General features: G+C 37.3%; 1 protein-coding gene across 3 annotated transcripts in view; it reads left to right on the forward strand.

Moving 5' to 3' along the window:
* CARMIL1 (capping protein regulator and myosin 1 linker 1) overlaps positions 1-20,786 on the forward strand; it is a 144,274-nt gene extending 123,488 nt beyond the window's left edge. The window contains exons 30-37 of one of the 3 annotated variants that reach the window (XM_083359139.1): positions 1,663-1,729; positions 1,973-2,169; positions 2,769-2,875; positions 8,369-8,798; positions 10,698-10,764; positions 11,858-12,091; positions 14,813-14,953; positions 19,567-20,786. In XM_083359139.1, coding sequence (XP_083215265.1) covers positions 1,663-1,729; positions 1,973-2,169; positions 2,769-2,875; positions 8,369-8,798; positions 10,698-10,764; positions 11,858-12,091; positions 14,813-14,953; positions 19,567-19,703 — 1,380 coding nt within the window. In that variant the 3' untranslated portion in view covers positions 19,704-20,786. Of the gene's footprint in view, positions 1-1,662; positions 1,730-1,972; positions 2,170-2,768; positions 2,876-8,368; positions 8,799-10,697; positions 10,765-11,857; positions 12,092-12,908; positions 13,054-14,812; positions 14,954-19,566 lie in introns of those variants that run through there. The other 2 variants (XM_083359141.1, XM_083359140.1) reach the window with 2 other exon arrangements.
* The last annotated feature ends 242 nt before the right edge of the window (positions 20,787-21,028 follow it).

Consider the following 21,028-nt stretch of genomic DNA (forward strand, 5'->3'; position numbering starts at 1 on the left):
ATCATTTCTTTCATCTTTATCATAGTAGCCTGAACTATTCAATTAAGGCAGGGGTGTCAAACTCACAATGTCACGTGACATGTCGCAACATATTGCGACTTTTCCCCCATTGCCGGAGCTGGAGTGGGCACAGTTTCGGCATGATGCATACAACCTGCAGTTTGACACCCCTGAATTAAGGTATGCCTCACAAATAATATTTTGGATTAGGTCTATCTGTATCCCCATTTTCAAAGTTAGGAAATATAAAAACTTTATCGTAATATAGAGGGACCTCATTAACATAGTTATAATGCTTTATTATAATTGGGTAGTAATGTATTATCTACTTATTTGTTAAATATCTTTTTCAACCAATTTCATTGAATTTCACTTTAAAAAATAAGCGCAGAAAAAAGAAAGTGGTCCATTGTTCAAAAATAGTCTTCAGTACAGTGAATATTAAAATATTTTGCTCCATTCTGTATTAGCAAGTCAAATTGAAATGGTTCTCCTTTCATTGTAATCTTTAGCTTCTTCTAGTTTCCTCTAGTGTCCAATCTTCAAAGCCCCATCCTGTCATATATTTTTTTAAAAATAGTTCAAAATAAAAGTATTTTCCCATGAGAAGGATCCTTACAATTAATTCCAAAATCTTATTTCAAATATGTCTGAACCATTAGTCCACTTACAACTTCCTAAAAATAAAAAAATCTCCTTTTTGCTGTTTATTCTATAAAAATTGTTTTAAATCATTCAAATTGTAATTAAAACTTATTTTACTAACAATTGAAGGAAACTCACCTTGTGCTGTTGCTGTAAAACTGGTCAATCCCAAAATTGCCATTAGCTGAAAAGCAATTAACAAGCAATTTCCAAAAGTGATTAGAAAAAGAAGTAGGTGAACGCATATTTCCCGGTATCCTTATAAGTGCGAGCACTAGGCTTTTGTCTAATTTGCCAGAGCTCTAAAACCTCTGGAGACTGCTGTCTTGCAGTCTCATTGAGAAGAGCAACAGTAAAGAACTTTTGGGTGATCTTAGCTTCTCTCCTTTTCCAGAAAAGGATTACAAAGAGCTGGTCTACTCACTGGCTTTTCATTGTGCTGTGGTTGTCAGCTCCATTGTTAGCTTTTAGTGGAGCCATCTTCAATTTGCTATTTCTTTTCAGAAGTCCCAGATTTTCTCAAAACAATACTCTACGAATTTATGATGGAGATTATGTTGCATTTTAATACCTCAGAAGTGTGACTTCAGTTATTAAATATAGGCACAATATCAACAAACAAAAAGCATACCTGAAGGGTAACCTGATTATTTAGCATAGCATTTCTGTTTTGTTTTTTTAAAATAAGGATGCTGTAAAATTTTCTTCACTTAAAAAAATTCAGTAAAGATGCAGGACTTCGGTAATGGTCATTTTTTAACCACATTAATAAACAAAACAGAATGTTGCATTTCCCTTTGAAATTTACCGTCAAGCTTGGACTATTTTCCAATACTACAATCAATATAAATATTAATTATTGACAGCTTACTTAACAGCTTACTTGATTTGTGATCCAAATGCTATTTTGCTCAATCTTTCATGGCTGTTTTGATCATTGCAGTACGACAGTTAATTTAACTATTACTACTTTATATCCCAAAAGGCAATTATGTCATCTTTCCATTTTATTTATAGATGACTCCCAAATCTAAAAGGAAGAGTATCCACAGTCGAATGTTAAGGCCCGTATCCAGAGCTTTTGGTAAGCTTGATTTTTTGGAGTGATGTTTTTTGCTCAATGATTTATAAGACTATCACTACAACTCAACCTGGGAAAATGAAAAACATCCCCCAACAAGCTACTTTCATACTGTTATTAAGAAGATTACTTAGGCACATTAAAGCAGCCTTTCATAAGTTGAGCTTGACTTGAAAGAGTCTTTACAAAAAAGCTATGACTGGAAAGAGAACTATAACCCTAATATGTTTTAAATATTTTCTTTAGAGATGGAGTTTGACCTTGACAAAGCATTAGAAGAAGTTCCTATTCATGTAGAGGACCTACCTTTCCATTCTGGGAGGTTTGACAAACGGACTTCTGGGTTCATTTCAGAACTACCTTCGGAGGAAGGGAAAAAGCTAGAGCATTTTACTAAACTTAGGCCTAAAAGGAATAAAAAACAACAGCCAACACAATCTGCCGTGAGTTAATCTGTTACTTAAGAAATTATACTCCATATGAATGTAAAGATTGTTCATGTCTCAAGAAATCTACATAAAGCTTTGTTCAGATACTTCATATAGAAACTGTTTGAAAACAATAGACAATTCTGGTTTTAACCACCATATCAACAGTAGCATAATTTAAAATTTCTAGCATAACTACAAACGCAAGGAAGTTGCATTGTATTCTTTATTCTTTTACAATTGATTTATTATTATTATTATTATTATTATTATTATTATTATTATTATTATTATTATTATTATTATTATTATTTGGAACAGAAGTTTATCTTCATAGATCAGCTTGGAAGATGTCTGAATGAAAATGCTGGTATATACTGTATATTGGCACTTTCAGCCCTCAATGGAAACATTTTTTGATATTGTTGATCTTCATTCACAAAATGTGATTGTTCTTTTATTTTATAACTGCATTATAAAAGTTGATAATATAGAAAATCAAAAATTGGTTGCATTATGGTTTATATATTTGGGAATTGAATATTTAATTGGCCAATATTCAAGTGTCCACCAAGCAAATTCCTGCACATCCTTAAGGTTGTACATTTTATCAGGTGAGTCCTGCAACTTTTCAAGAGGGAGAACAGAATGGAATGATGGGAAGAGTAGATGAAGGTGTTGATGAATTTTTCACCAAGAAAGTGACAAAAATGGATTCAAAGTAAGTTATCTATATATTCTTAACTTACAATACACATAGACGTTGATGTACAGTATTTGAAAAAAGAGCCTTTTATGTATATTTTAATTCATTTGTTTTATATAGAAAATGATAGCAAATTGCTAGAAGTAAGGCAATACAGGTAGTTTTTGTTTTACAACTTACCATGTTTCCCCGAAAGTTAGAACCAGCCCAATAGTAAGCCCTAGTCTGATTTTGGGGGTGGGCCTAATATAAGTCCTACTCCAAAACTAATCCCTAGTTTTGGGGCGAGGTGCACCCCTAAAAATCAAGCTAGGTGGGGGGGTGAAGTTACCCCACATGCCCCACACCTGCTTACCTTACCTGTAGGTCTTAATTTTGGAGAATGTCTTACCTTAGGACCACCACAGCCAGGCCTCTCACACCCCAAAACCTGTCGCGCTACTGCTTGACTACTTCGGCCGCTTGCCGCCACTTGCGACTGGATGCCATGTGGCGCATTGTGCCATTGCTCCTCCAGGCAGGATGCCACATGGTGCTTCGGGCCACTTCCGCTGCTTGCACAGCACTTTGGGCTGCTTACGTTGCTCACGGCAGGAGGCCACATGGCGCTTCAAGCCATTTCCGCTGTGGAAATGGCCAAAAGAGCCACACGGCACCCTGCCGGGAGCAGCAGAAACGGTGCAAAGTACCATGCAGTGTCCTGCCGGGAGGAGCAGCAACGGCACAATGCACCACATGGCATCCAGCCGCAAGTGACGGCAAACGGATGCATAAGAAGTCAAGCAGTGGCGCAACAGGTGTCGGGGGTGTGGGAGGCCTGGCTGTAGTGGTCCTAAGGTAAGACGTTCTCCGAAATTGAGACCTAGTGCCCCTTTTGGAGGCAAAAAAAATATAAGACTGGATCTTAATTTTGGGGAAACACGGTCGTTGTTAAGCAAAGTGGTTGATAAGTGAAACTATAACTGTATTTATGATTTTACTTCAGCTTTCCTTTGCTTTACAGACCTGAAAGTCGTAAATGTGAGATTGGTTGTAAAGTTACTTTTTCATCACCACTGTAACTGCGATTGGTCGCTGAATGAGACAGTTGCGAAAGAAGAATTACCTATAGACTGCAGTTGATATAATTGCTAATCTTTAAAAATTAGTAATATCAGTTAAGATCAATTTTTAAAAACCAATGTCTCTGGACATAATTTTGGAATTTTCAGTACTACTATAAACAATTTTTCTTCAATATTATTTAATTTTGGCTATGCTGGTCTGATAAGTTATCAGGATGTGATCAGATAGCCTCTGTTTGACTCAATAACATAATGTAATAAAGTTAAAGATATTGAATGAACGATAAGGAGAGAAATACTGAAAAGTTGCATCTAAGAAGGTAAGAAATGTGCCAAAAATGCAAATATTAGGGTGTGTGAAGAGGAAGATGTTATTTGTTCAGCTGCATTCAGTGTATTCTTTTTGCCGGTATGTATTTTGTTGTGACATGGCATTACATTCTTTTTTGTATGAAACTGAATATAATTTTGCTTGGTTGTATGATTTTCCTAGTTAAATATGCATTGTATATACATTTTACTCTTCTGATCATATAATTTACATTTTTATTCATAATCCATATGTATAGGGAACTAAATTCATGCAACATATAGAAGCAAGAAGTAACCTAAAGAATATAACAACTGAGCTAAATTGTAGTTATTTCAGAAGCCACTTTATGTGTTTGACATTCACTTATTAAAAAACCCCACTGATGCTGAGAAAATAAGATGCCTTAGTAATTAAGGAAGTGTGAATAGCCATTAAATTACAAGCAGATGGCAAAAATCAAGAAAGTTAAGTGCAGAATCAATGTGCTATATGGCAAATAGCTAGTGATGCAAAAAAAAAAAAACACAACTGCAAAATTGTTAATTGTAAGTTGCTAATGTCACTTTTTGTCCAATCAAATTTTCTTCTAACTTGCTATTAAAAAAAACTTTGAGAACAAGATATGTTGAAAAGTCAATTACAAAAGTTAGATTTTGGGCAATAGTCATTCTATCCTAAATACTTTAACATTGAAATAAAAAAAAAACAGTGCATACCAAGAAATAACGACAAATAAATCTTAGGATTCATCCTCATTTCCCATTTACTGCAGCACAAAGAAAAGTCAGTAACTTTTTAACAAATGTGTCTTCTGCTCCAGAAACAGACTAAAGTCATATTTAACTCTCCCAGTGTGATGCTTTCTGTCTTCTCCCAGCCCAGAATTTACCATGTGGATAATCTCAGTGACAATAGTGTGATGATGTGGCCAAGGTTAGGAATTTACCCAGCTCCAATTGGCTATTTACAATGGCTACAGGGGCAACCCTCTCTATTCAGTTGCTAGGTGATGGAAGTTCTGTTTCGTTTGTTTTTTTAATGGGTATGTTGATAATCCAGTGGAATTCACTAGGTGGGATCCTTGTTACTTTGCTGCTGCTTTTAGGTTTGGCTGGTTGGCTGATAGCTGGGTAAGTGGAGATGTTGGGGAAATTATAAAGTATGGAACATACATGAGACATAAGTACAGATACACAAACATTAATGTGGAAATGTGGAGGGAAGAAGAGGCTCTCTGCCTGACCAAATTGGCTTCATGGGAAATGGCAGTAGATTAAGACCACCTAAAACACCATGAGGGACGCAGTGGCTCAGTGGGTTAGGACGCTGAGCTTGTCGATCAGAAGGTCGGCAGTTTGGCGGGTCGAATCCCGAGTGCCATGTAACAGAGTGAGTGCCTGTTACTCATCCCAGCTTCTGCCAACCTAGCAGTTCGAAAGCACGTAAAAATGCAAGTAGAAAAATAGGAACCACTCCGGTGGGAAGGTAACAGCGTTCCGTGCGCCTTTGGCGTCCAGTCATGCCGGCCACATGACCACGGAGACATCCTCGGACAAGCACTGGCTCTTCGGCTTTGAAACGGAGATGAGCACTGGCCCCAGAGTTGGAAACGACTAGCACGCATGTGCGGGGGAACCTTTACCTTTACTAAAACACCATAGGAAAATTATTTTATTGCCTGAGGTGAGGCAATATTCAGTTAGATTATTTCAAACCATGCCCTAAGAATCTTAACTGATTCTTGTGGCTGCAGATGCCTATCAGAACTCATTTGAATTAATCAGAATTTGTCCAAGGAGAGATTTGCTTGTTAGTCCCAAAAGTCTGGATCAGCCATTTGGTAATTTTTTAGGCAGAATGGTTGCTTGCTTTCATTCTGCCTGTGCATCAATACAAAATAAGGTGGACAAAGAGAGAAGAGAGATTAGAGTCACCCCAAATGAGGGGCTGAAATGCAACATCATGGAAAAGTTGCTTGGGTAAAGAGCAAAATGTGCATTGCAACCTGGAAAAAAAGAAAACGGCCCTAGAAACAAGGGAAGGCAAATCCAACAAAGACTGCATATCTGGATAGAACCAAAATATCCCACTATTGTCAGATTGGTGGAGACAAGTGTTTGAGATGAAACTTTAGTACAGCCTTCCTAAAACCACAACATTTCTTCATATAGGTTCCCTGTTAGTGGGACTAGGAAAGAGAAAAGGATATTATTTTTGTGGAAGTTTTCTGAGAGTTGGCTTGATTTAGAGAAGTTGAAGTATCCAGAGCTGATCTAAATCGGGGGTTTCCCAAAACATACCAGCAAGAGTAGGAAAACCCTCTTATTTTTCCTAGTTGCAAACTACTTGGCTATGGAATTCTCAACACCTCACCATTGCCCCCTTTTGCCACACATATGAGGCGGCTGCTTTATTTCCAGCAAGTTATGTATTATTATTTTTTAAAAAACCAGCTTTTTCCTAGTGCTGAAGCCACAAAGAAGAGCGCTCTTTTCTTTTGCCAGTCCATATTATTGGTATTACTTAGGGCTCACAGGGACGCGGTGGCTCAGTGGGTTAGGACGCTGAGCTTGTCGAACAGATAGTCGGCAGTTTGGCGGGTCAAATCCTGAGTGCCGCATAACAGAGTGAGCGCCTGTTACTCATCCCAGCTTCTGCCAACCTAGCAGTTCGAAAGCACGTAAAAATGCAAGTAGAAAAATAGGGACCACTACGGTGGGAATGTAACAGCGTTCCATGTGCCTTTGGCGTCCAGTCATGCCGGCCACATGACCACGGAGACGTCCTCGGACAAGCGCTGGCTCTTCGGCTTTGAAACAGAGGTGAGCACTGGCCCCTAGAGTTGGAAACAACTAGCACACATGTGCGGGGGAACCTTTACCTTTACCTTAGGGCTCACAATTCAGTTTTCTTTTGTGCTTATGTTGGGTCTTTTCTTTTAAAAATAGAGAGAAAGGGGGGGGGAGATTGAGCACTACAATCTCTCAATCTTCCACGTTTTACAGAGGATTTAAAGATCAATAAACATTAAAAAAATAAGGTTTGGACTTTTAAAAAGCCATTATCCTCAAAGATAAAGTAAGAGAACAACTGGTGGATCTTTTTTCCACTGTTAGATGACCCTGGGTGAGGAGGATCAGGGAATCTGCAAATCCCTAATGTGAAACTTTACTGAGTGCAGTAAAACTCAGCTATGTGAGCAGCACAATTTATGTCCACTTATTTTACTGAAGGACAGGACATTAAACAACTGTCTGAACGAGAGTCATTATCGTAGCTGTTTGATATGCCACAGCAGCATATCCATTATTAGTATGTTTGTCTTCATGGGTAACTCTTTAAGCTAAATCATTTCAAAGAGAAAGAGTAAGGTAGAGTTCAAAATCTGCTTTGGGACTAAAGGTGTGAAGTATCTTCATGACTAAACCATATGTCTAGGTCATTTCTTTTGTCTACTGAAAAGATCCCCCCTTTTCTTAGCCAATAAATCTTTCAAGTCAGCTTAAAAGATCAATAGTGTAACGGTCCTTGTTATCAGATATGGTACACTAGAAAAAGGGAGGGAGAATGGGTAAAGTTGTATTTCTTACAATGATTTACTGATAGAAACAGTACATCTTGCCTGAAGACCTTGCATAAGAGCTGAGTGAAAGCAAAAAAACAGATGGTTGGTTAGCATAGGGGACAGAATAGTTCTGCTTCTCTGCCCTCCCTTTGATCCGCATGCTCTTGAAATATTTCCTCATTTCATCATACTTATCAAAGTTTTTCCCAATCATACATTATCCTGGAATCATAAATATCCTGGAATCACAGTGAAAGGAAATGTTTCTAGGAAACAAAATGCAATTTCTAGGATCACATAGTTAATCCTGAATGTAGCTTATTTAATCAACCTGCAGGAGAAACTTAAGAAACCAAGTTAGTTTTTTGAATAATTAAGATTAACCTTGTTTAGGTTAATACAATAAAGATATACTTCATTTAGTTAAAGCAGAAAAACTTCCAGTCTCCATTCAGTATGCTAGTAGAGGAGTGTGGAAGGAAAATTTAAGGATTCATAGTTTGCTCAAGTTCATTCAGATAAAGTCTTTACTTCCTTACATGTATTTGATTTTTTTTCTTTATTAGGAAGTCCTTCACAAAAGGCTCAGACAGCAGTGATTCTGGTGAAGTATGTGATGAAAAGAAAAAAAGAGATTCTCGGAAAAGTGGCTTTCTTAATTTAATCAAACCTAGATCCAAAACTGAGCGTCCATCAACTGTGTTAATGCCTGAAGAATCTTCATCTCCCAGAAGTATTGCCAAAGGCCCCACAGTAGACACTGCAAAGAAAGATTTGAAGTCAGCCGAACAAAATGGCACCTCTGAAAAAACTGAGGAATTAAAAACACCAGATTCAGCAGATGAGGTTCTTTTGGAGGATGCTTCAAAGCTTGAAAAGGGTGACAGCAAAGGCAGTCCTCAAGGAGGACGTAGGTATGGGGTGCAGATGATGGGTAGTGGCCTTCTTGCAGAAATGAAAGCCAAGCAGGAACGGAGAGCAGCATCAGCACAGAAGGTTAGGGATATTTTCATTTTAATATGACTTTTCTCTTGAGAAGATGTTTCCTCTTATAACGTTACTTACAGTAAAATGGCCAATATTGGAGGTCATCTGGAGCCATTTTATATCAACGATTGAGCTTTTCTCCATCAAAATCTGTGATAGAATCTGCTTTAAATTCAAATCCACGTAGAAATGAAACCATAGGAATTTACTACTTGACACATAACTGAATGCAGTGTTACTGTGCTTACAGATGATGTTCCATAGACAAACGATGGCAAGTGCTGAATGTTGTACATGTGAAGGTTTGCTCTGAATTGGATATGTGAATTGGCATAAGTGTTGCAGATAAATGGATGTGAATTAACAAGCTATCTGAGCAAATATATAGTGGAGATCTTGCTCCATCTAGCGTTTGATGAACTAAATACTAACTCCAGAAACAAATGCATGCAAATGAGACTATGTAGAATAGATTAATTAGTACATCAAAGGATTATCATATAAACATGGGGCTATTGTGTCAGTACAGCAGTTACTTGATACTGTATGGCATACTGTTTAGAAGAGCTGCTAAAGCCATATAAATACAGGACATGATGATCTAAAGCACACAAAAGATTTCATAAACCTTCATAGAGGCATTTTTATAATCAGTTTGCAACCTACTCAGTACAGTAATAACTCCTTAAAGGAGATTTTAACTGTTTTATTAGGATTATAATGTGATATTATCATGCAAAGAAGTACCATAAAGGTTGGTGGTTCAATTTTTTTAGTAAAATTCATGAAGAAAAAGACCTAAATAAAAGTTTATCAGTATTCCTACAAAGCGTACTTTCTGATAAAGAATATGCAGAAGTATAGACATGCTGCTAGATTTGGATTAATATTTATGTTGCTTAGCCACATCTGCCTCAAGATAACTTAAAACCAATCACTATTAATAACTCAACAGGAAGCAATAAACTCATGGTAATACGTTAAGTGATTATTATTAAGTAAAACAATAAACTTGCAAAACATAGTTAAGGAATGCTTCTAAATAATTCAGGAAAACAAACAGCTTTGTGGAATCCTTAGTGCTCTTTGAACTTGTTTGTTTGTTTGCAAATATCTGTGATAAACAGAGATTAACACAAAAATCAGGGAGAAAAAAAAATGTCCTAAGCAAGGGACTCTCAAGAAAGCCGCACCCCCACCAAAACTCACAGGGTAAGCCACTGTATATAAACGGAGCAAACTCCACACTCACTAGCACTGATGATGTTACTTACTTGAGTAATGAAACATCTGCAAGAAAACAGCCAAGCTCAGAGAGCACCAAGAACTCCACAGTTCAACCCTGAGCTACATTTATTCTTTTCTAATTGGAACAGACACATTTCTCCTATAGTTGGAAAGATAGTTGAATTGGCAACAGAACCATATGTGTGTAGAGAGGAATCTCCCATCATTACATTACCAGAAGATGGAAACAAGAAATATTTATTTAAGAGGGAAATAGATTTATGGAGCACTTTAGTGATCCTAATTTAAGACAATTGCTTCCAAGCTTTTAGGCCATTTAATGTTACAGACAACAAAATAAAACCAGAAATAAACTACAGTTAATTTAGCTGTTTTAATATCAACAAGATACATGGTATATATCAGCGTTTAGTAGAGCTTCGGTATATGTTCATGGTATATATCAGTGTATCATACAGTTTCAAATAGCAATCTGAATATTCAGTCCTAACAGGAATTCCAAACCCGCTTCAAAGGTAGTACCATGGAGCACTATTTACATCATTTTAATTTAATACAATTCTGGGTTTTGAGACATATGATTCCCAATTCTTGTTGAATTTGCAATCTGCAGTTTAGAAAGAAGACATACTAATTTTGATGTATCCTGTTGTTTTAAAGAAATTAGGGAATGATGTTAGAGATTCAGCAGATCTTTCACTGAATTCAGAACGACAGGATGGAGCTGGTGAGTTACTCCAGAGTATTCTGTATTCTTTAAGGCTAGTAAAATGAAACTGCACCAATACCTTTAAATTTCCTAATGCGCATATATTAAATCTTACTTACTGATACTGAATGACTCTGTCAAGGCACAAAATGTGCTGGAGATTGCAGGGACACACGTTATTAAATCTATTAAATCTAAGCACAAGTTCTATATGATTGTAATTATGCCATATCTCATTTGAATCACTGTCTTCATTTGATGTGACCTAAATTTACCAAACCTGATGCCAAATTTAAGTCATATTTTGACCACAGGTTATTGCCAGTGGATGATTTCCATTTCTAAAATGCCTGCCTCTCTTTCCTCCCATAGCTAACTCCTCAATAGACTGGGAAAGTAGTTTTGGAACACTGTTTATACAATTTTTAGTACTCCATTTATACTCACTCACAAAGGTGAAAGCAAAAGAAAATATTTAATATTTTTTCATTAATTTGACTTACTTAACATCTTAAAATAGCTATAATAAAGGAAACAGGTATTCCTACTATAGGTCTATTAAAATGCCCCAAAAATCTGTCTTATATTAATAAGTCATATTAGGATTCCCAAAACTATTTTCAGATAGCAAATATTTAACGTTATTCTGCAATTGCATGCCACCTTTTTATCAAGTTCTTGGTAAGTTTCTCAATAGCTTAAGGTACCGATTTTCTTCCAGATACACGGATTATAGGATTATCCTAGTCTTTCTAAAAGATACATTCTGTGTCCTCTTGAATTGACCAAAGCTTTTCCAATGGCACCAAGCCAGTTACCAAAAAAAAACCTATAGTGAAGTATAGGTCTAGCACTCATAATGTCAGCATGCTTCTCCTCCAACAATTATTCTAAAAATTGGGAACTTATTGGATGCTTCATTAGAATTGTTGGTCAAAGTAGCATTGTTCTAACTAATAAGAACAAAGGGCAGTTCAGACAAAGTTAGTTTACAATCGGCACTCCTCCATACACTATTTTTATTTACTGTTATGGAGGGTGGAAACTTTTTATATTAAAACCGACAGTGCCTTTGACCTCTGTCTTTGTTCCCTGGTTCATTTTGTTTCAGTAATGAAACTTCATCAGTCTTCTCCAGAGAATCAGTTTGCTCTTAGTAGGGAAGATTCTATCACAGTCTCGACAGACAAAAATTCAAAAGCTGAACCAAAGATAGAAATTGGAGCTAGGACAAAAAATTCTTCTAGCGCCCCTTCCAGTCCTAAACCTCCATTGCAGTCAACAAAGCCCACCCTAACAGGACGACCGACAGTTCCTCAGAAGCCACGGTCTGCTTCGCGGACAGGTGAGATTATTTTGACATTGCATCAATTTTAACAGTGTATGGAAATTAATAATTAAAATCCTTGAGAGGTACTTTTGGAAAGAGGGCAGCATATTATTCAATTTTTAACTAAATCATTTTCATGCTAGAAACTGGATTTCAGTGGTAAAGTATAAAAGACTGAACACTGATGTACTTTATATGTTAATTAGGAATGCATTTAGCAGTGCCTTTTAATTGTCCTCAAGATTCCAACATTTCCCTTCTCTATTTCCCTTAATTGCCAGTTATTAAACTTTTTTTAAGCTTAATTTGAATTATTATAACCTTTAAATAACTGAGATCAGATTGCATGAATGTGTTTCTGAGTGGAATTTAAGGTGCTAATTTCAAGAGAGAGTTCAGGACTTAGATGCCCACGAGATTTACTTTTCCAGGTGTATTCTGCCCACCTAGTTCATCCAAAGGAAGATTGCCTGTTGAAGATCCCCACCTACCAGAAATTGTTATGAAAAGGGACCAAGAAAGAAAATCCTCTTGAAATTTTCTTCCTTTGGGTCACTTTAGTTTCCAAGGATCCTTTCCCATAATAGGTCACTTCTACTCTCACGGCTTCTTAAAAGCTAAAGCCCAACTGTTTTAGTGTCCAAAATCCCTGTCAAGGAGATCAGAAACCACTTCTTTAGAATCTTCTTTTAATCTTTCCTTTTTCCCCCCCTCTTTGCCGGCTCTTTGTCAATGTTTCTTTTTCACTTTCTTATTACTTTTCTTTATTCTTTTGTAATTCAAAATCTGTACTGTTTTTATTTCTTTGAAAAATCTCTTTAATAAAAATTAGTTAAGAAGAAGAAAGGAACTTGGCTGTTTCAGAAGACCTCAAGAGTCATACAAGTAATTACATATTCTTGGCACAATTAGAGGAAGAGTTATGGACAGATAATGTTTTTACTAGATTCATAAATGCATTGATATTGCATTGCTGTTGCTCATATGTGCACCATTTAGATGGGATAATTTATACACTTTATAAAACATGTTTATAAATTACGTGTTAATATAATTCAGTGTTCCAGATATTCATTAAATGTAATGAAATGCTGTATTTAGAAAGAGAAGCCTTAGATGTAGTGGAGATACAATAGTTATCGTCTACTTAATTGCTTCTATTATTTGCAAAAAAATATATTCTTGGTTGTATTAAGCATCTCAAAAGATGCCACTTCTTAGTATACTTGAATCCGAGTTAATCAAAAACAGGATTAATCAGAAAAACAGAAATTTTGTATACTAGGAGGGAACAAAATTGATCAGAAATGTCATCCCTGACATGACCAAAGGAGGATGACAGTAGAAAAATCACAGCATCTTTTGTATTTACTTTGTCTATCTTAATAGCATTTTACAATATAGCTTCGTTTGAATAAATATTATGCCCACATAGATATAATGGGTAACTTTGTGTTGACATTTCTTACATTGAGGGTGAAAGCTTTCCTTTCGTTAACAACTGAAAGCATTGGGGACAACATGGAACTTATATGTTGTGCCATGTTCTTTTAAACATTTTTCTTGTAGCCTTTTTAGAGATGATTCAGCATGATTGTTTGGAGAACTTGCCATGTTTTCCTTTTTATCATATAGGACAGATATATAGATTTCTGACTGTCTCACTTAAGATTCAAGGTGCTGGTGATGACCTATAAAGCCCTAAATGGCGAGGGTCCGGGATATCTGAGGGAACACCTGCTGCCGGCATCAAGCTCCCTTCGTCCAGTGCGCTCCCACAGGGAGGGTCTTCTCAGGGTGCCGCCGGTTAAAGATTGCCGGCGGGTAACACCCAGGGGTAGGGCCTTCTCAGTGGGTGCGCCTGCCCTGTGGAACCAGCTGCCTGCGGAGCTTAGGACTGCCCCCGACCTCCATTCATTCCGCCGGGACCTGAAGACCTGGTTCTTCGAGCTCTCTGGCCCAGGCTGAGAATTATTTAATTTTAATTGGGTTTTTTATTGTTCTCAGGGTTTTATTTAATCTTTTTTAATTTGTTTTAATGTTTGTATTGACTCTCTTTTAAATGCCCTGTAAACCGCCCTGAGTCCTTCGGGAAAGGGCGGTATATAAATCTAAAAAAATAAAAATAAATAAATATATAAAAGTTAGTTCCTATTCACATGAATGATATTATGTACAAAGTATTAACACTGGTAGCGTATGTGTACGATGGGTGAGTTTGACTGGTTTATACTTATTCAAAACATCATTTGTTTTCAGTTTTGTGCTGGTAATCCTCAACTTACAACCATTTGTTTAATGACTCTTTGAAGTTACAATGACACTGAAAAAAGGGATTTATGACCATTTTTCACAATTAAGACTATTGTAGCATCTTGATGCTCACGTGATCAGAATTCAGACACGTGGCAACTGGCTTATATTTATGACGGTTGCCGTGTCCCAGGGTCATGGGATCACCTTTTGCAACCTTCTGACAAGCAAAGTCAGTGGGGAAACCAGATTCATTTAACAACCGTGTTACTAACTTAACAACTGCAGTGATCCACTTAACAACTGTGGCAAGAAAACTCACTTACCAATTGTTTTGTTTACTAACAGAAATTTTGGGCTCACTTGTCAAGGACTACCTATATTTGCTGTACTATCACAATGTTTAAGCAATACACCAAGTGCACGAAATACATAGATAGCTGTGCAGTTTTCAACTGATTTATCTTTCTGATATTTCCTCAGATGATGTCCCAGAGTCTCAGTCCAGTCCTGGTTCCCCTAAAATTGCCCTGCTTCCCCCTGTTTTGAAGAGAGTTCCTTCTGACAAAGAAAAAGATATTCAAAGCAGCCCTCAGGCGGCTCTCAGACCTCTTTCACATGAAGGTAGGGATGTTATTTTATCTTCCTGGTATCCTTTTCTGGTATAATGTTTGACATCCACACTTACCGGAAAGCAAACATTTGTTTCTAGTTATTCATACATTTGTGTACACTGATGACACAAAGAAAAGATATGTTTCTGCATAGCCTCCATTTAACTTCATAACCTTTTCTTCTGCCATCTTTTATCATTTATGTGTTTCTCATTCACAAGAGTGAGGCAGCAGTGAGATTACATCTTTGCATTTAACATTCCTTTCTTTTTTAAAAAAATGTTAAGCTGGGAGTTGTAACAATTTAAAGTAGTAACAGGAAAAGTTTAATTTAAAAACAATGCATTAAACCAATGAAAGCAAATCTCTAGACCTAAAGAACTTGTTTGAAAACAAAAGAAGGCAACCTAGACAAAGAATCTTAAATAAAATCATCCTCCTGGCTAAAATAGGTACTTATTGCCTCTTATGTTTTAGAACATGGTGTGAGATCAGATCAGAGAGTATAGTTGTAATAGCTAGGCTTCTTCATACAGTATTGTTTGGTAGCTCCATTTTGATCCTGCTCTCAGTTGTATGGAACATCCAGGGCTTTTTTTCTTAAAAAAAAAGGTGCCAGAACTCAGAGGTGCTGTCACTGGGAGTGATGCCGGTGTCTGTAAGAACCCCCACTTGCTACGGCGTCGCCACCTGTCCTTTGCATCCCCTGCCCCTGCGGCTTGGAGCCACAGGCCATGGGGATTCTCCTCCCCATAGCCGCCATGGGGATTCCCCACCCTGCAGTTGCTACGCCACAGCCCATGCTGAGCCGCCACCCGGAGTTGCTCTGAACCCCGATCCAGAGCTGTGTTCCTCGTGGCAGCGGTCTCTGGCACTGAACAGCTGACGGCCTCCGGCACTGCCCCTAACACCAGCTGAAGAGGCCCTGCCACAGAGTGCTGCATCGGGCCACCTGGCATCTCCAGCAACAAACAGCTGATGGCCTCTGGCCCCGGCACTCGTTCACTTACTGCCCCATCGCTTCCAAACGCAATAAGTGAGCGAGCAAGTGGCGTTTGGAAGCATTTAGAAGCGACGGGGCAGTGAGTGAGTGAATGAGCAAATGGCATTTGGAAACGTTTAGAAGCAACGGGGCAGTAAGTGAGTGTTGAATGAGCAAATGGCGTTTGGAAGCGATGGGGCAGTAAGTGAACGAGTGAGCAAGAGGCCTTTGAAAGAGATGGAGTGAGTGGGGGAGAGACTGAATAAGGTGCCTTTGAAAGAGACGGAGGAGTGAGTGAGAGCGACTGGAGACTTGTGAGCAAAGTGTGAGTGAGTGGGGGCTTTTGCGAGCAAAGGGTGAGAGAAAAAGGGAAAAGTGAAGGGGAAGAAGGATAAAAGAAAAGGCAGTGACTTCTGACTTCCTCTGTTGCAGGAGTAGAAGGAAGCATTACCATTGAACCTCAACTTTTTACTTTTCTATAACATTATAAACTAGCCATTTCTATAGTAGCATTTTCAAAATAGAAGACATTATGGGTGAGTGAGTGAGAGAGAAAGAGGTGAGATTCTTAACTGAATGTACAGTTAACATTATCAGGAAGTACACAGAAGATTTATCCCTTTTCTCCCCAGTTGTGATGCAGACTAAAAAAAATCCTATGTGTCGCTAAGAGGCTTATATATAAAAAAGTTTCCATTGGAGCCTATAGGAAATTTAAAAAAACATGTTAAGGTATTTTTATAAAGTTCATAGCTGCAGAGAAGGCTTTCCAGCACACTGATTCTAGGAAAATTAAGACATCCTGCTTACATAGACCTGTAATTAACAAACGAAGAGCTAAATATACAGCTGTTTGGACTCATTTACAAGTAGTCCTTCATTTACGACCACAATTGAACCCAAAATTTCTGTTGCTAAGTGAAACATTTGTTAAGTGAGTTTTGCCCCAGTGTGCATGGATTCACAGTTGACTTCAGAGTCATCCTGGTGAGATAGTCAGCATATAAATTTAATAAATAACATTTTTTTTTCAAATGCCCCTATCAGGAATTGAATTTGAATGAAGTTTCAGAAAAGCAAATGTTCTGTGCTGGTGTTACTAAGCTCCCAAAGATCTAGCATGGGATAAATGAATTCTTCCTAATAAAAATAACTTCCTGCCTTTTTCTAATCATCATTTCTTCCCTACAGCAATTTGAAAAGTAAAATGAAGTGAAACAAACCACTACTCCCTCCATGCAGGGAAAATTTCCTTGAGTCATACTTGGATATCCTATTTGCAAATAATATCTTACTTACCTAGTTGAGATGGTGTAGTTGGGGAGCAGGGAGGGAGTGCAAACTTCCTGCCTTCGCTGCAACTTGCCTGTGCAACATTTGCCGGCAGGGTCTTTTGGCAAGCTCAGCAGCAATTCTGATTGGCTTTTGAAAGCCAATAGCATACCTGACTCAGGAATTCTGGGAGTTGAAGTCCATGAGTCATAAAAGAGCAAAGCCTGCAGTAGGCTTAAGCCAATAGCAGTACAGCTTGTGCAAAAGCTTTTTTTTTTTTTTTTGACAAAAAAAAGGTGTCGGAACGCCGTCCTGAGCATTCTATGAGAAAAAAAGCCCTGGGAACATCATTTCCCAACTTTTCCATGTTGGTCTGGCGTGGGAAGGGTGCGGGAAGAGGGAATGGTTTTGTGTTAGGGGCAGGTGCACACACATGCACGCACACACAGCTCCATTTCTGTGAGTGGCAGGGGTGTGTGCCTGCCAGTCATGAGTGGGGCTGTGGGCATCAGCACCCACAGCTTGCATGAATGGGGCTGTGTATGCACTGGCCCACTACTCACGTGGCCCAGTTGCAAATAGGCTACACCCTGGTAGTGGGCCTTGGCCCACAAGTCAAGGACTCCTTGTATAGAATACAGAAGTTAATGGAAAACCATGATTTTTGGAAACACTGGCCGTCATCTTGCCCAGTCACATAAAATATTCCAGTTCTGCTGCCATAGGTATAACTGAAAATCAAAATGACAATAAAGATTATCTTATCTAATAGTAGCATTAAAGATTCACCATACATGATTTATACACCCTTTCTTAGGAAATTAATAAAAGCTCTGTGTGTATGTAGGATATCTGCATGTCCTCCAGGATACTAGTTTTGATGAGTGGCAAAAATTGTTGGAGGTGCTAATGATTTGAATGAGTCTTATAAAAATTGCTGTGCATTTTACTTCATCAATGAAACTGTAAAATGTTATTTTTAAAGTTTTTGAAGAAGCATAACTTTTCATGCTTTCTTTCCCCCTCACGCCTCTTTAATCCTTCATTTGGTTTTCAGTGAATAAGTTCTGATTTATTAATGAATAGAGCAGAGTTCTATTTTTGGTGAATGCTGAATAAGAAATAAGCAGATGTTTTTGTTGCCAAATATAGAAGAATTTCTGGTGTGGTCTGTTGGAAATATGTCTCATTCATTAGAGTTTAAAGAAGAGCTGTTTCATTTATTATATTATGGAAAGATTCTTATATCATTTATTTCTATATTTTTGAAATAACAACCGGTAATGTAAAATGTAATTAATTTTATTCTGTAAGTAGAAAAAGAGGATTGTGGTTTTAGTTTATTTAAATTTGTATAGGAATTGTATATGTACAGCTATAGCAGCTTCATGTCAATTTAGCTAATTCATAAGCTAATTGTGGGAAAGGCAGGGTTTTTTTGGGGGGGGGATGATAATTTTAAACTTCCTGTACCTTGTGCCAAACATGTCATACTGTTATTTATTAAAACTCTTTGAATAAATATTTAATTTAGTATAAACATTGAAGTTGGTTTTAAGAATTTTCATCTGGGCTACTTTATTTGTCATCCTTCTGATAATTTTTGTTTATTTGCTCATTAGTACTTATGTCTCTCATAACCGTGAGCAAGCATGAGCCAAAATAGCTTTAACTTTATTTTGATTGATGGGTTGTAATTCCATACACTGATTTATCTAATACTTATCACCTTAGTGCCATTGCTTATTACCCTAGATTTTTCCCCCTCTTTTATGAACCACACACACAGTGCAGGACATGTTTTTGAGCTTATTCATTAACTGTATATTCATTTTAAGACAAGTATTGTCTCTCAAAGTGGGTCACATCAATAAAGAGAGACAGATTCAGGCTCACAATCTGAAAATATAAAATGTATAAGAGAAACTGGGAATGGAGAGGAAATGGGAAGGAGTGAAACAGTGTTTCAGGCCAGAAAGACATTTTAAACAATAGGCTGGCATTTATATGCAATGCACATTATTTTTTTATGTAGACTGTATATTATCTTCCTGCAGCTCTTGCTTGAAAGCAACTTGTGGCAGTTTGGGATTGTTGTTGTCATTTGACCAGTGGGAAGGGGGAAACTTTTAGGATCAGAATGCTGTTTCTGGCAGAGAAGAGCAAAGCCAGTTACAGAGAACTATAAGCAGGCTTCCTGCCTCCCCTTGCAAGCTGGAGTGTGCTGTTTTTCAGATCTCTAGTTCCAGAACAGCTGGAGGTCCAAGATGATATTGTACAAAAATTGAAGTAATGCTTTGTTTTTTGCAGGGATTATTTTTGGAGAAGATTTCAGCTCGCCTAACAAAGCTTTCTGTCTCACAATACAGGTCCAAAGAAAAGCACAGGACATCAGATTCCTGAATCCCAGGAACAAAAGCAGAGACCTTTAAGGAAAAATGGCCAGCAAGGAAGCAAGTCCAGTGACTCTGGAGAAGAGCCAGATAAAGACTTTATTTTTATTTAATTGGTTGGTTAGGGGCTTAACAGTGCAGATTCTTTTGTGATAATGGAGTCCAACTACTACTGACCCCATTAGCTTTTCCTTTCTATTTTTTTTTAAAAGAAGCTTTTCAAAGGTCAATATTTGCACTGGTAATCAGATTAAAAAAATAAATTTGGGGTTTTTTTCCTAATTATTTCCAGATATTCTCTATCATGCCTTTGCTAAAGCCAGCAACTATTCCATGTCTTCTACTTGAATTTTCTGAAGCAGCTACAGAAATAATGCCTTGCATTAGAGCCGTGTGGTTGAAAAAACTCTAAGCAAATAGATTGGTCATTTTCTTACACTAACCCATTACTGTGCAGCAGGAAAAGTGTTGGACTGCTGAATGTAAATTTGTCAAACTTGCACGCGACTTCCTTTATAAATATATTCTTGCTGAATGCAATTGCACATTGTAATTATATCAACAGAGCACACTAATAAATGAGTTTGTATAAATAATATATATTAGATTCTTGGATATGATTTTTACATTCTCCTTTGGGAGAATTTACCCATATTTGTTGTAACTCTGTATTTAAGAACAAAATCATTTACATTTTGTGTACTGTTCAAGAGCACAAAAGTAGAAAAACAATTACTAACACTTTGCCATGCCTCCATATCCATAAGTAAACATGTTGAACTGAAATGAAGGCGATGGATATTTTATCAATATTGGTATTTTGTAGAGGTCACTTTGGGATCTGTCTGCATCCTCTCTACTTTTATCACGTACTTCAAAACAAATAGTAGTTCCTTGTCCGCAAAAGCAATTCTTTACTTTTTTCAATATTTTACATGCATTTGCTTACGATATGGGCAGAAGGAATTTTATTCATAATGTATATTTGTACCAATAAAATGATTTTACAAATGAAATAAGAATTTCTATTTTTTAAGATGTGTCCTCATTTTGCCATTGCATTACAATAATGAGGCAACACTTGTTCAGTCTGTTATCTCTAGGTAAATTGGACTTTGCCTTCCATAAAAGTCAGCTAGCAAGGCCTAATGCATCTGGAGGGCGACCAGACTAAGGAAGATATATTTTGAATGTTATTCTCCAGAGCTAAAGTGTATCTTGATCAATTAATTTGTTTCTTTTAACTAATACATGTAATTGGTGGTAACGGTTCGATAGTTTGGATGGAAGGAGAGTCCAATGGAATAGTTTTTCTTAGGGTTTTTGCTTGTCTCCATCCTCATCATGTCCATCCTATTTTTCCCCTCCAGGATAAATAATGTAATACAAAGCATGGAAAGGGAGTAAGAAATAATAAACAAATGATGGCAAACCTATG

Source organism: Vipera ursinii, assembly GCF_947247035.1.
Source record: "Vipera ursinii genome assembly, chromosome: 3".
Taxonomy (NCBI): Eukaryota; Metazoa; Chordata; class Lepidosauria; order Squamata; family Viperidae; genus Vipera; species Vipera ursinii.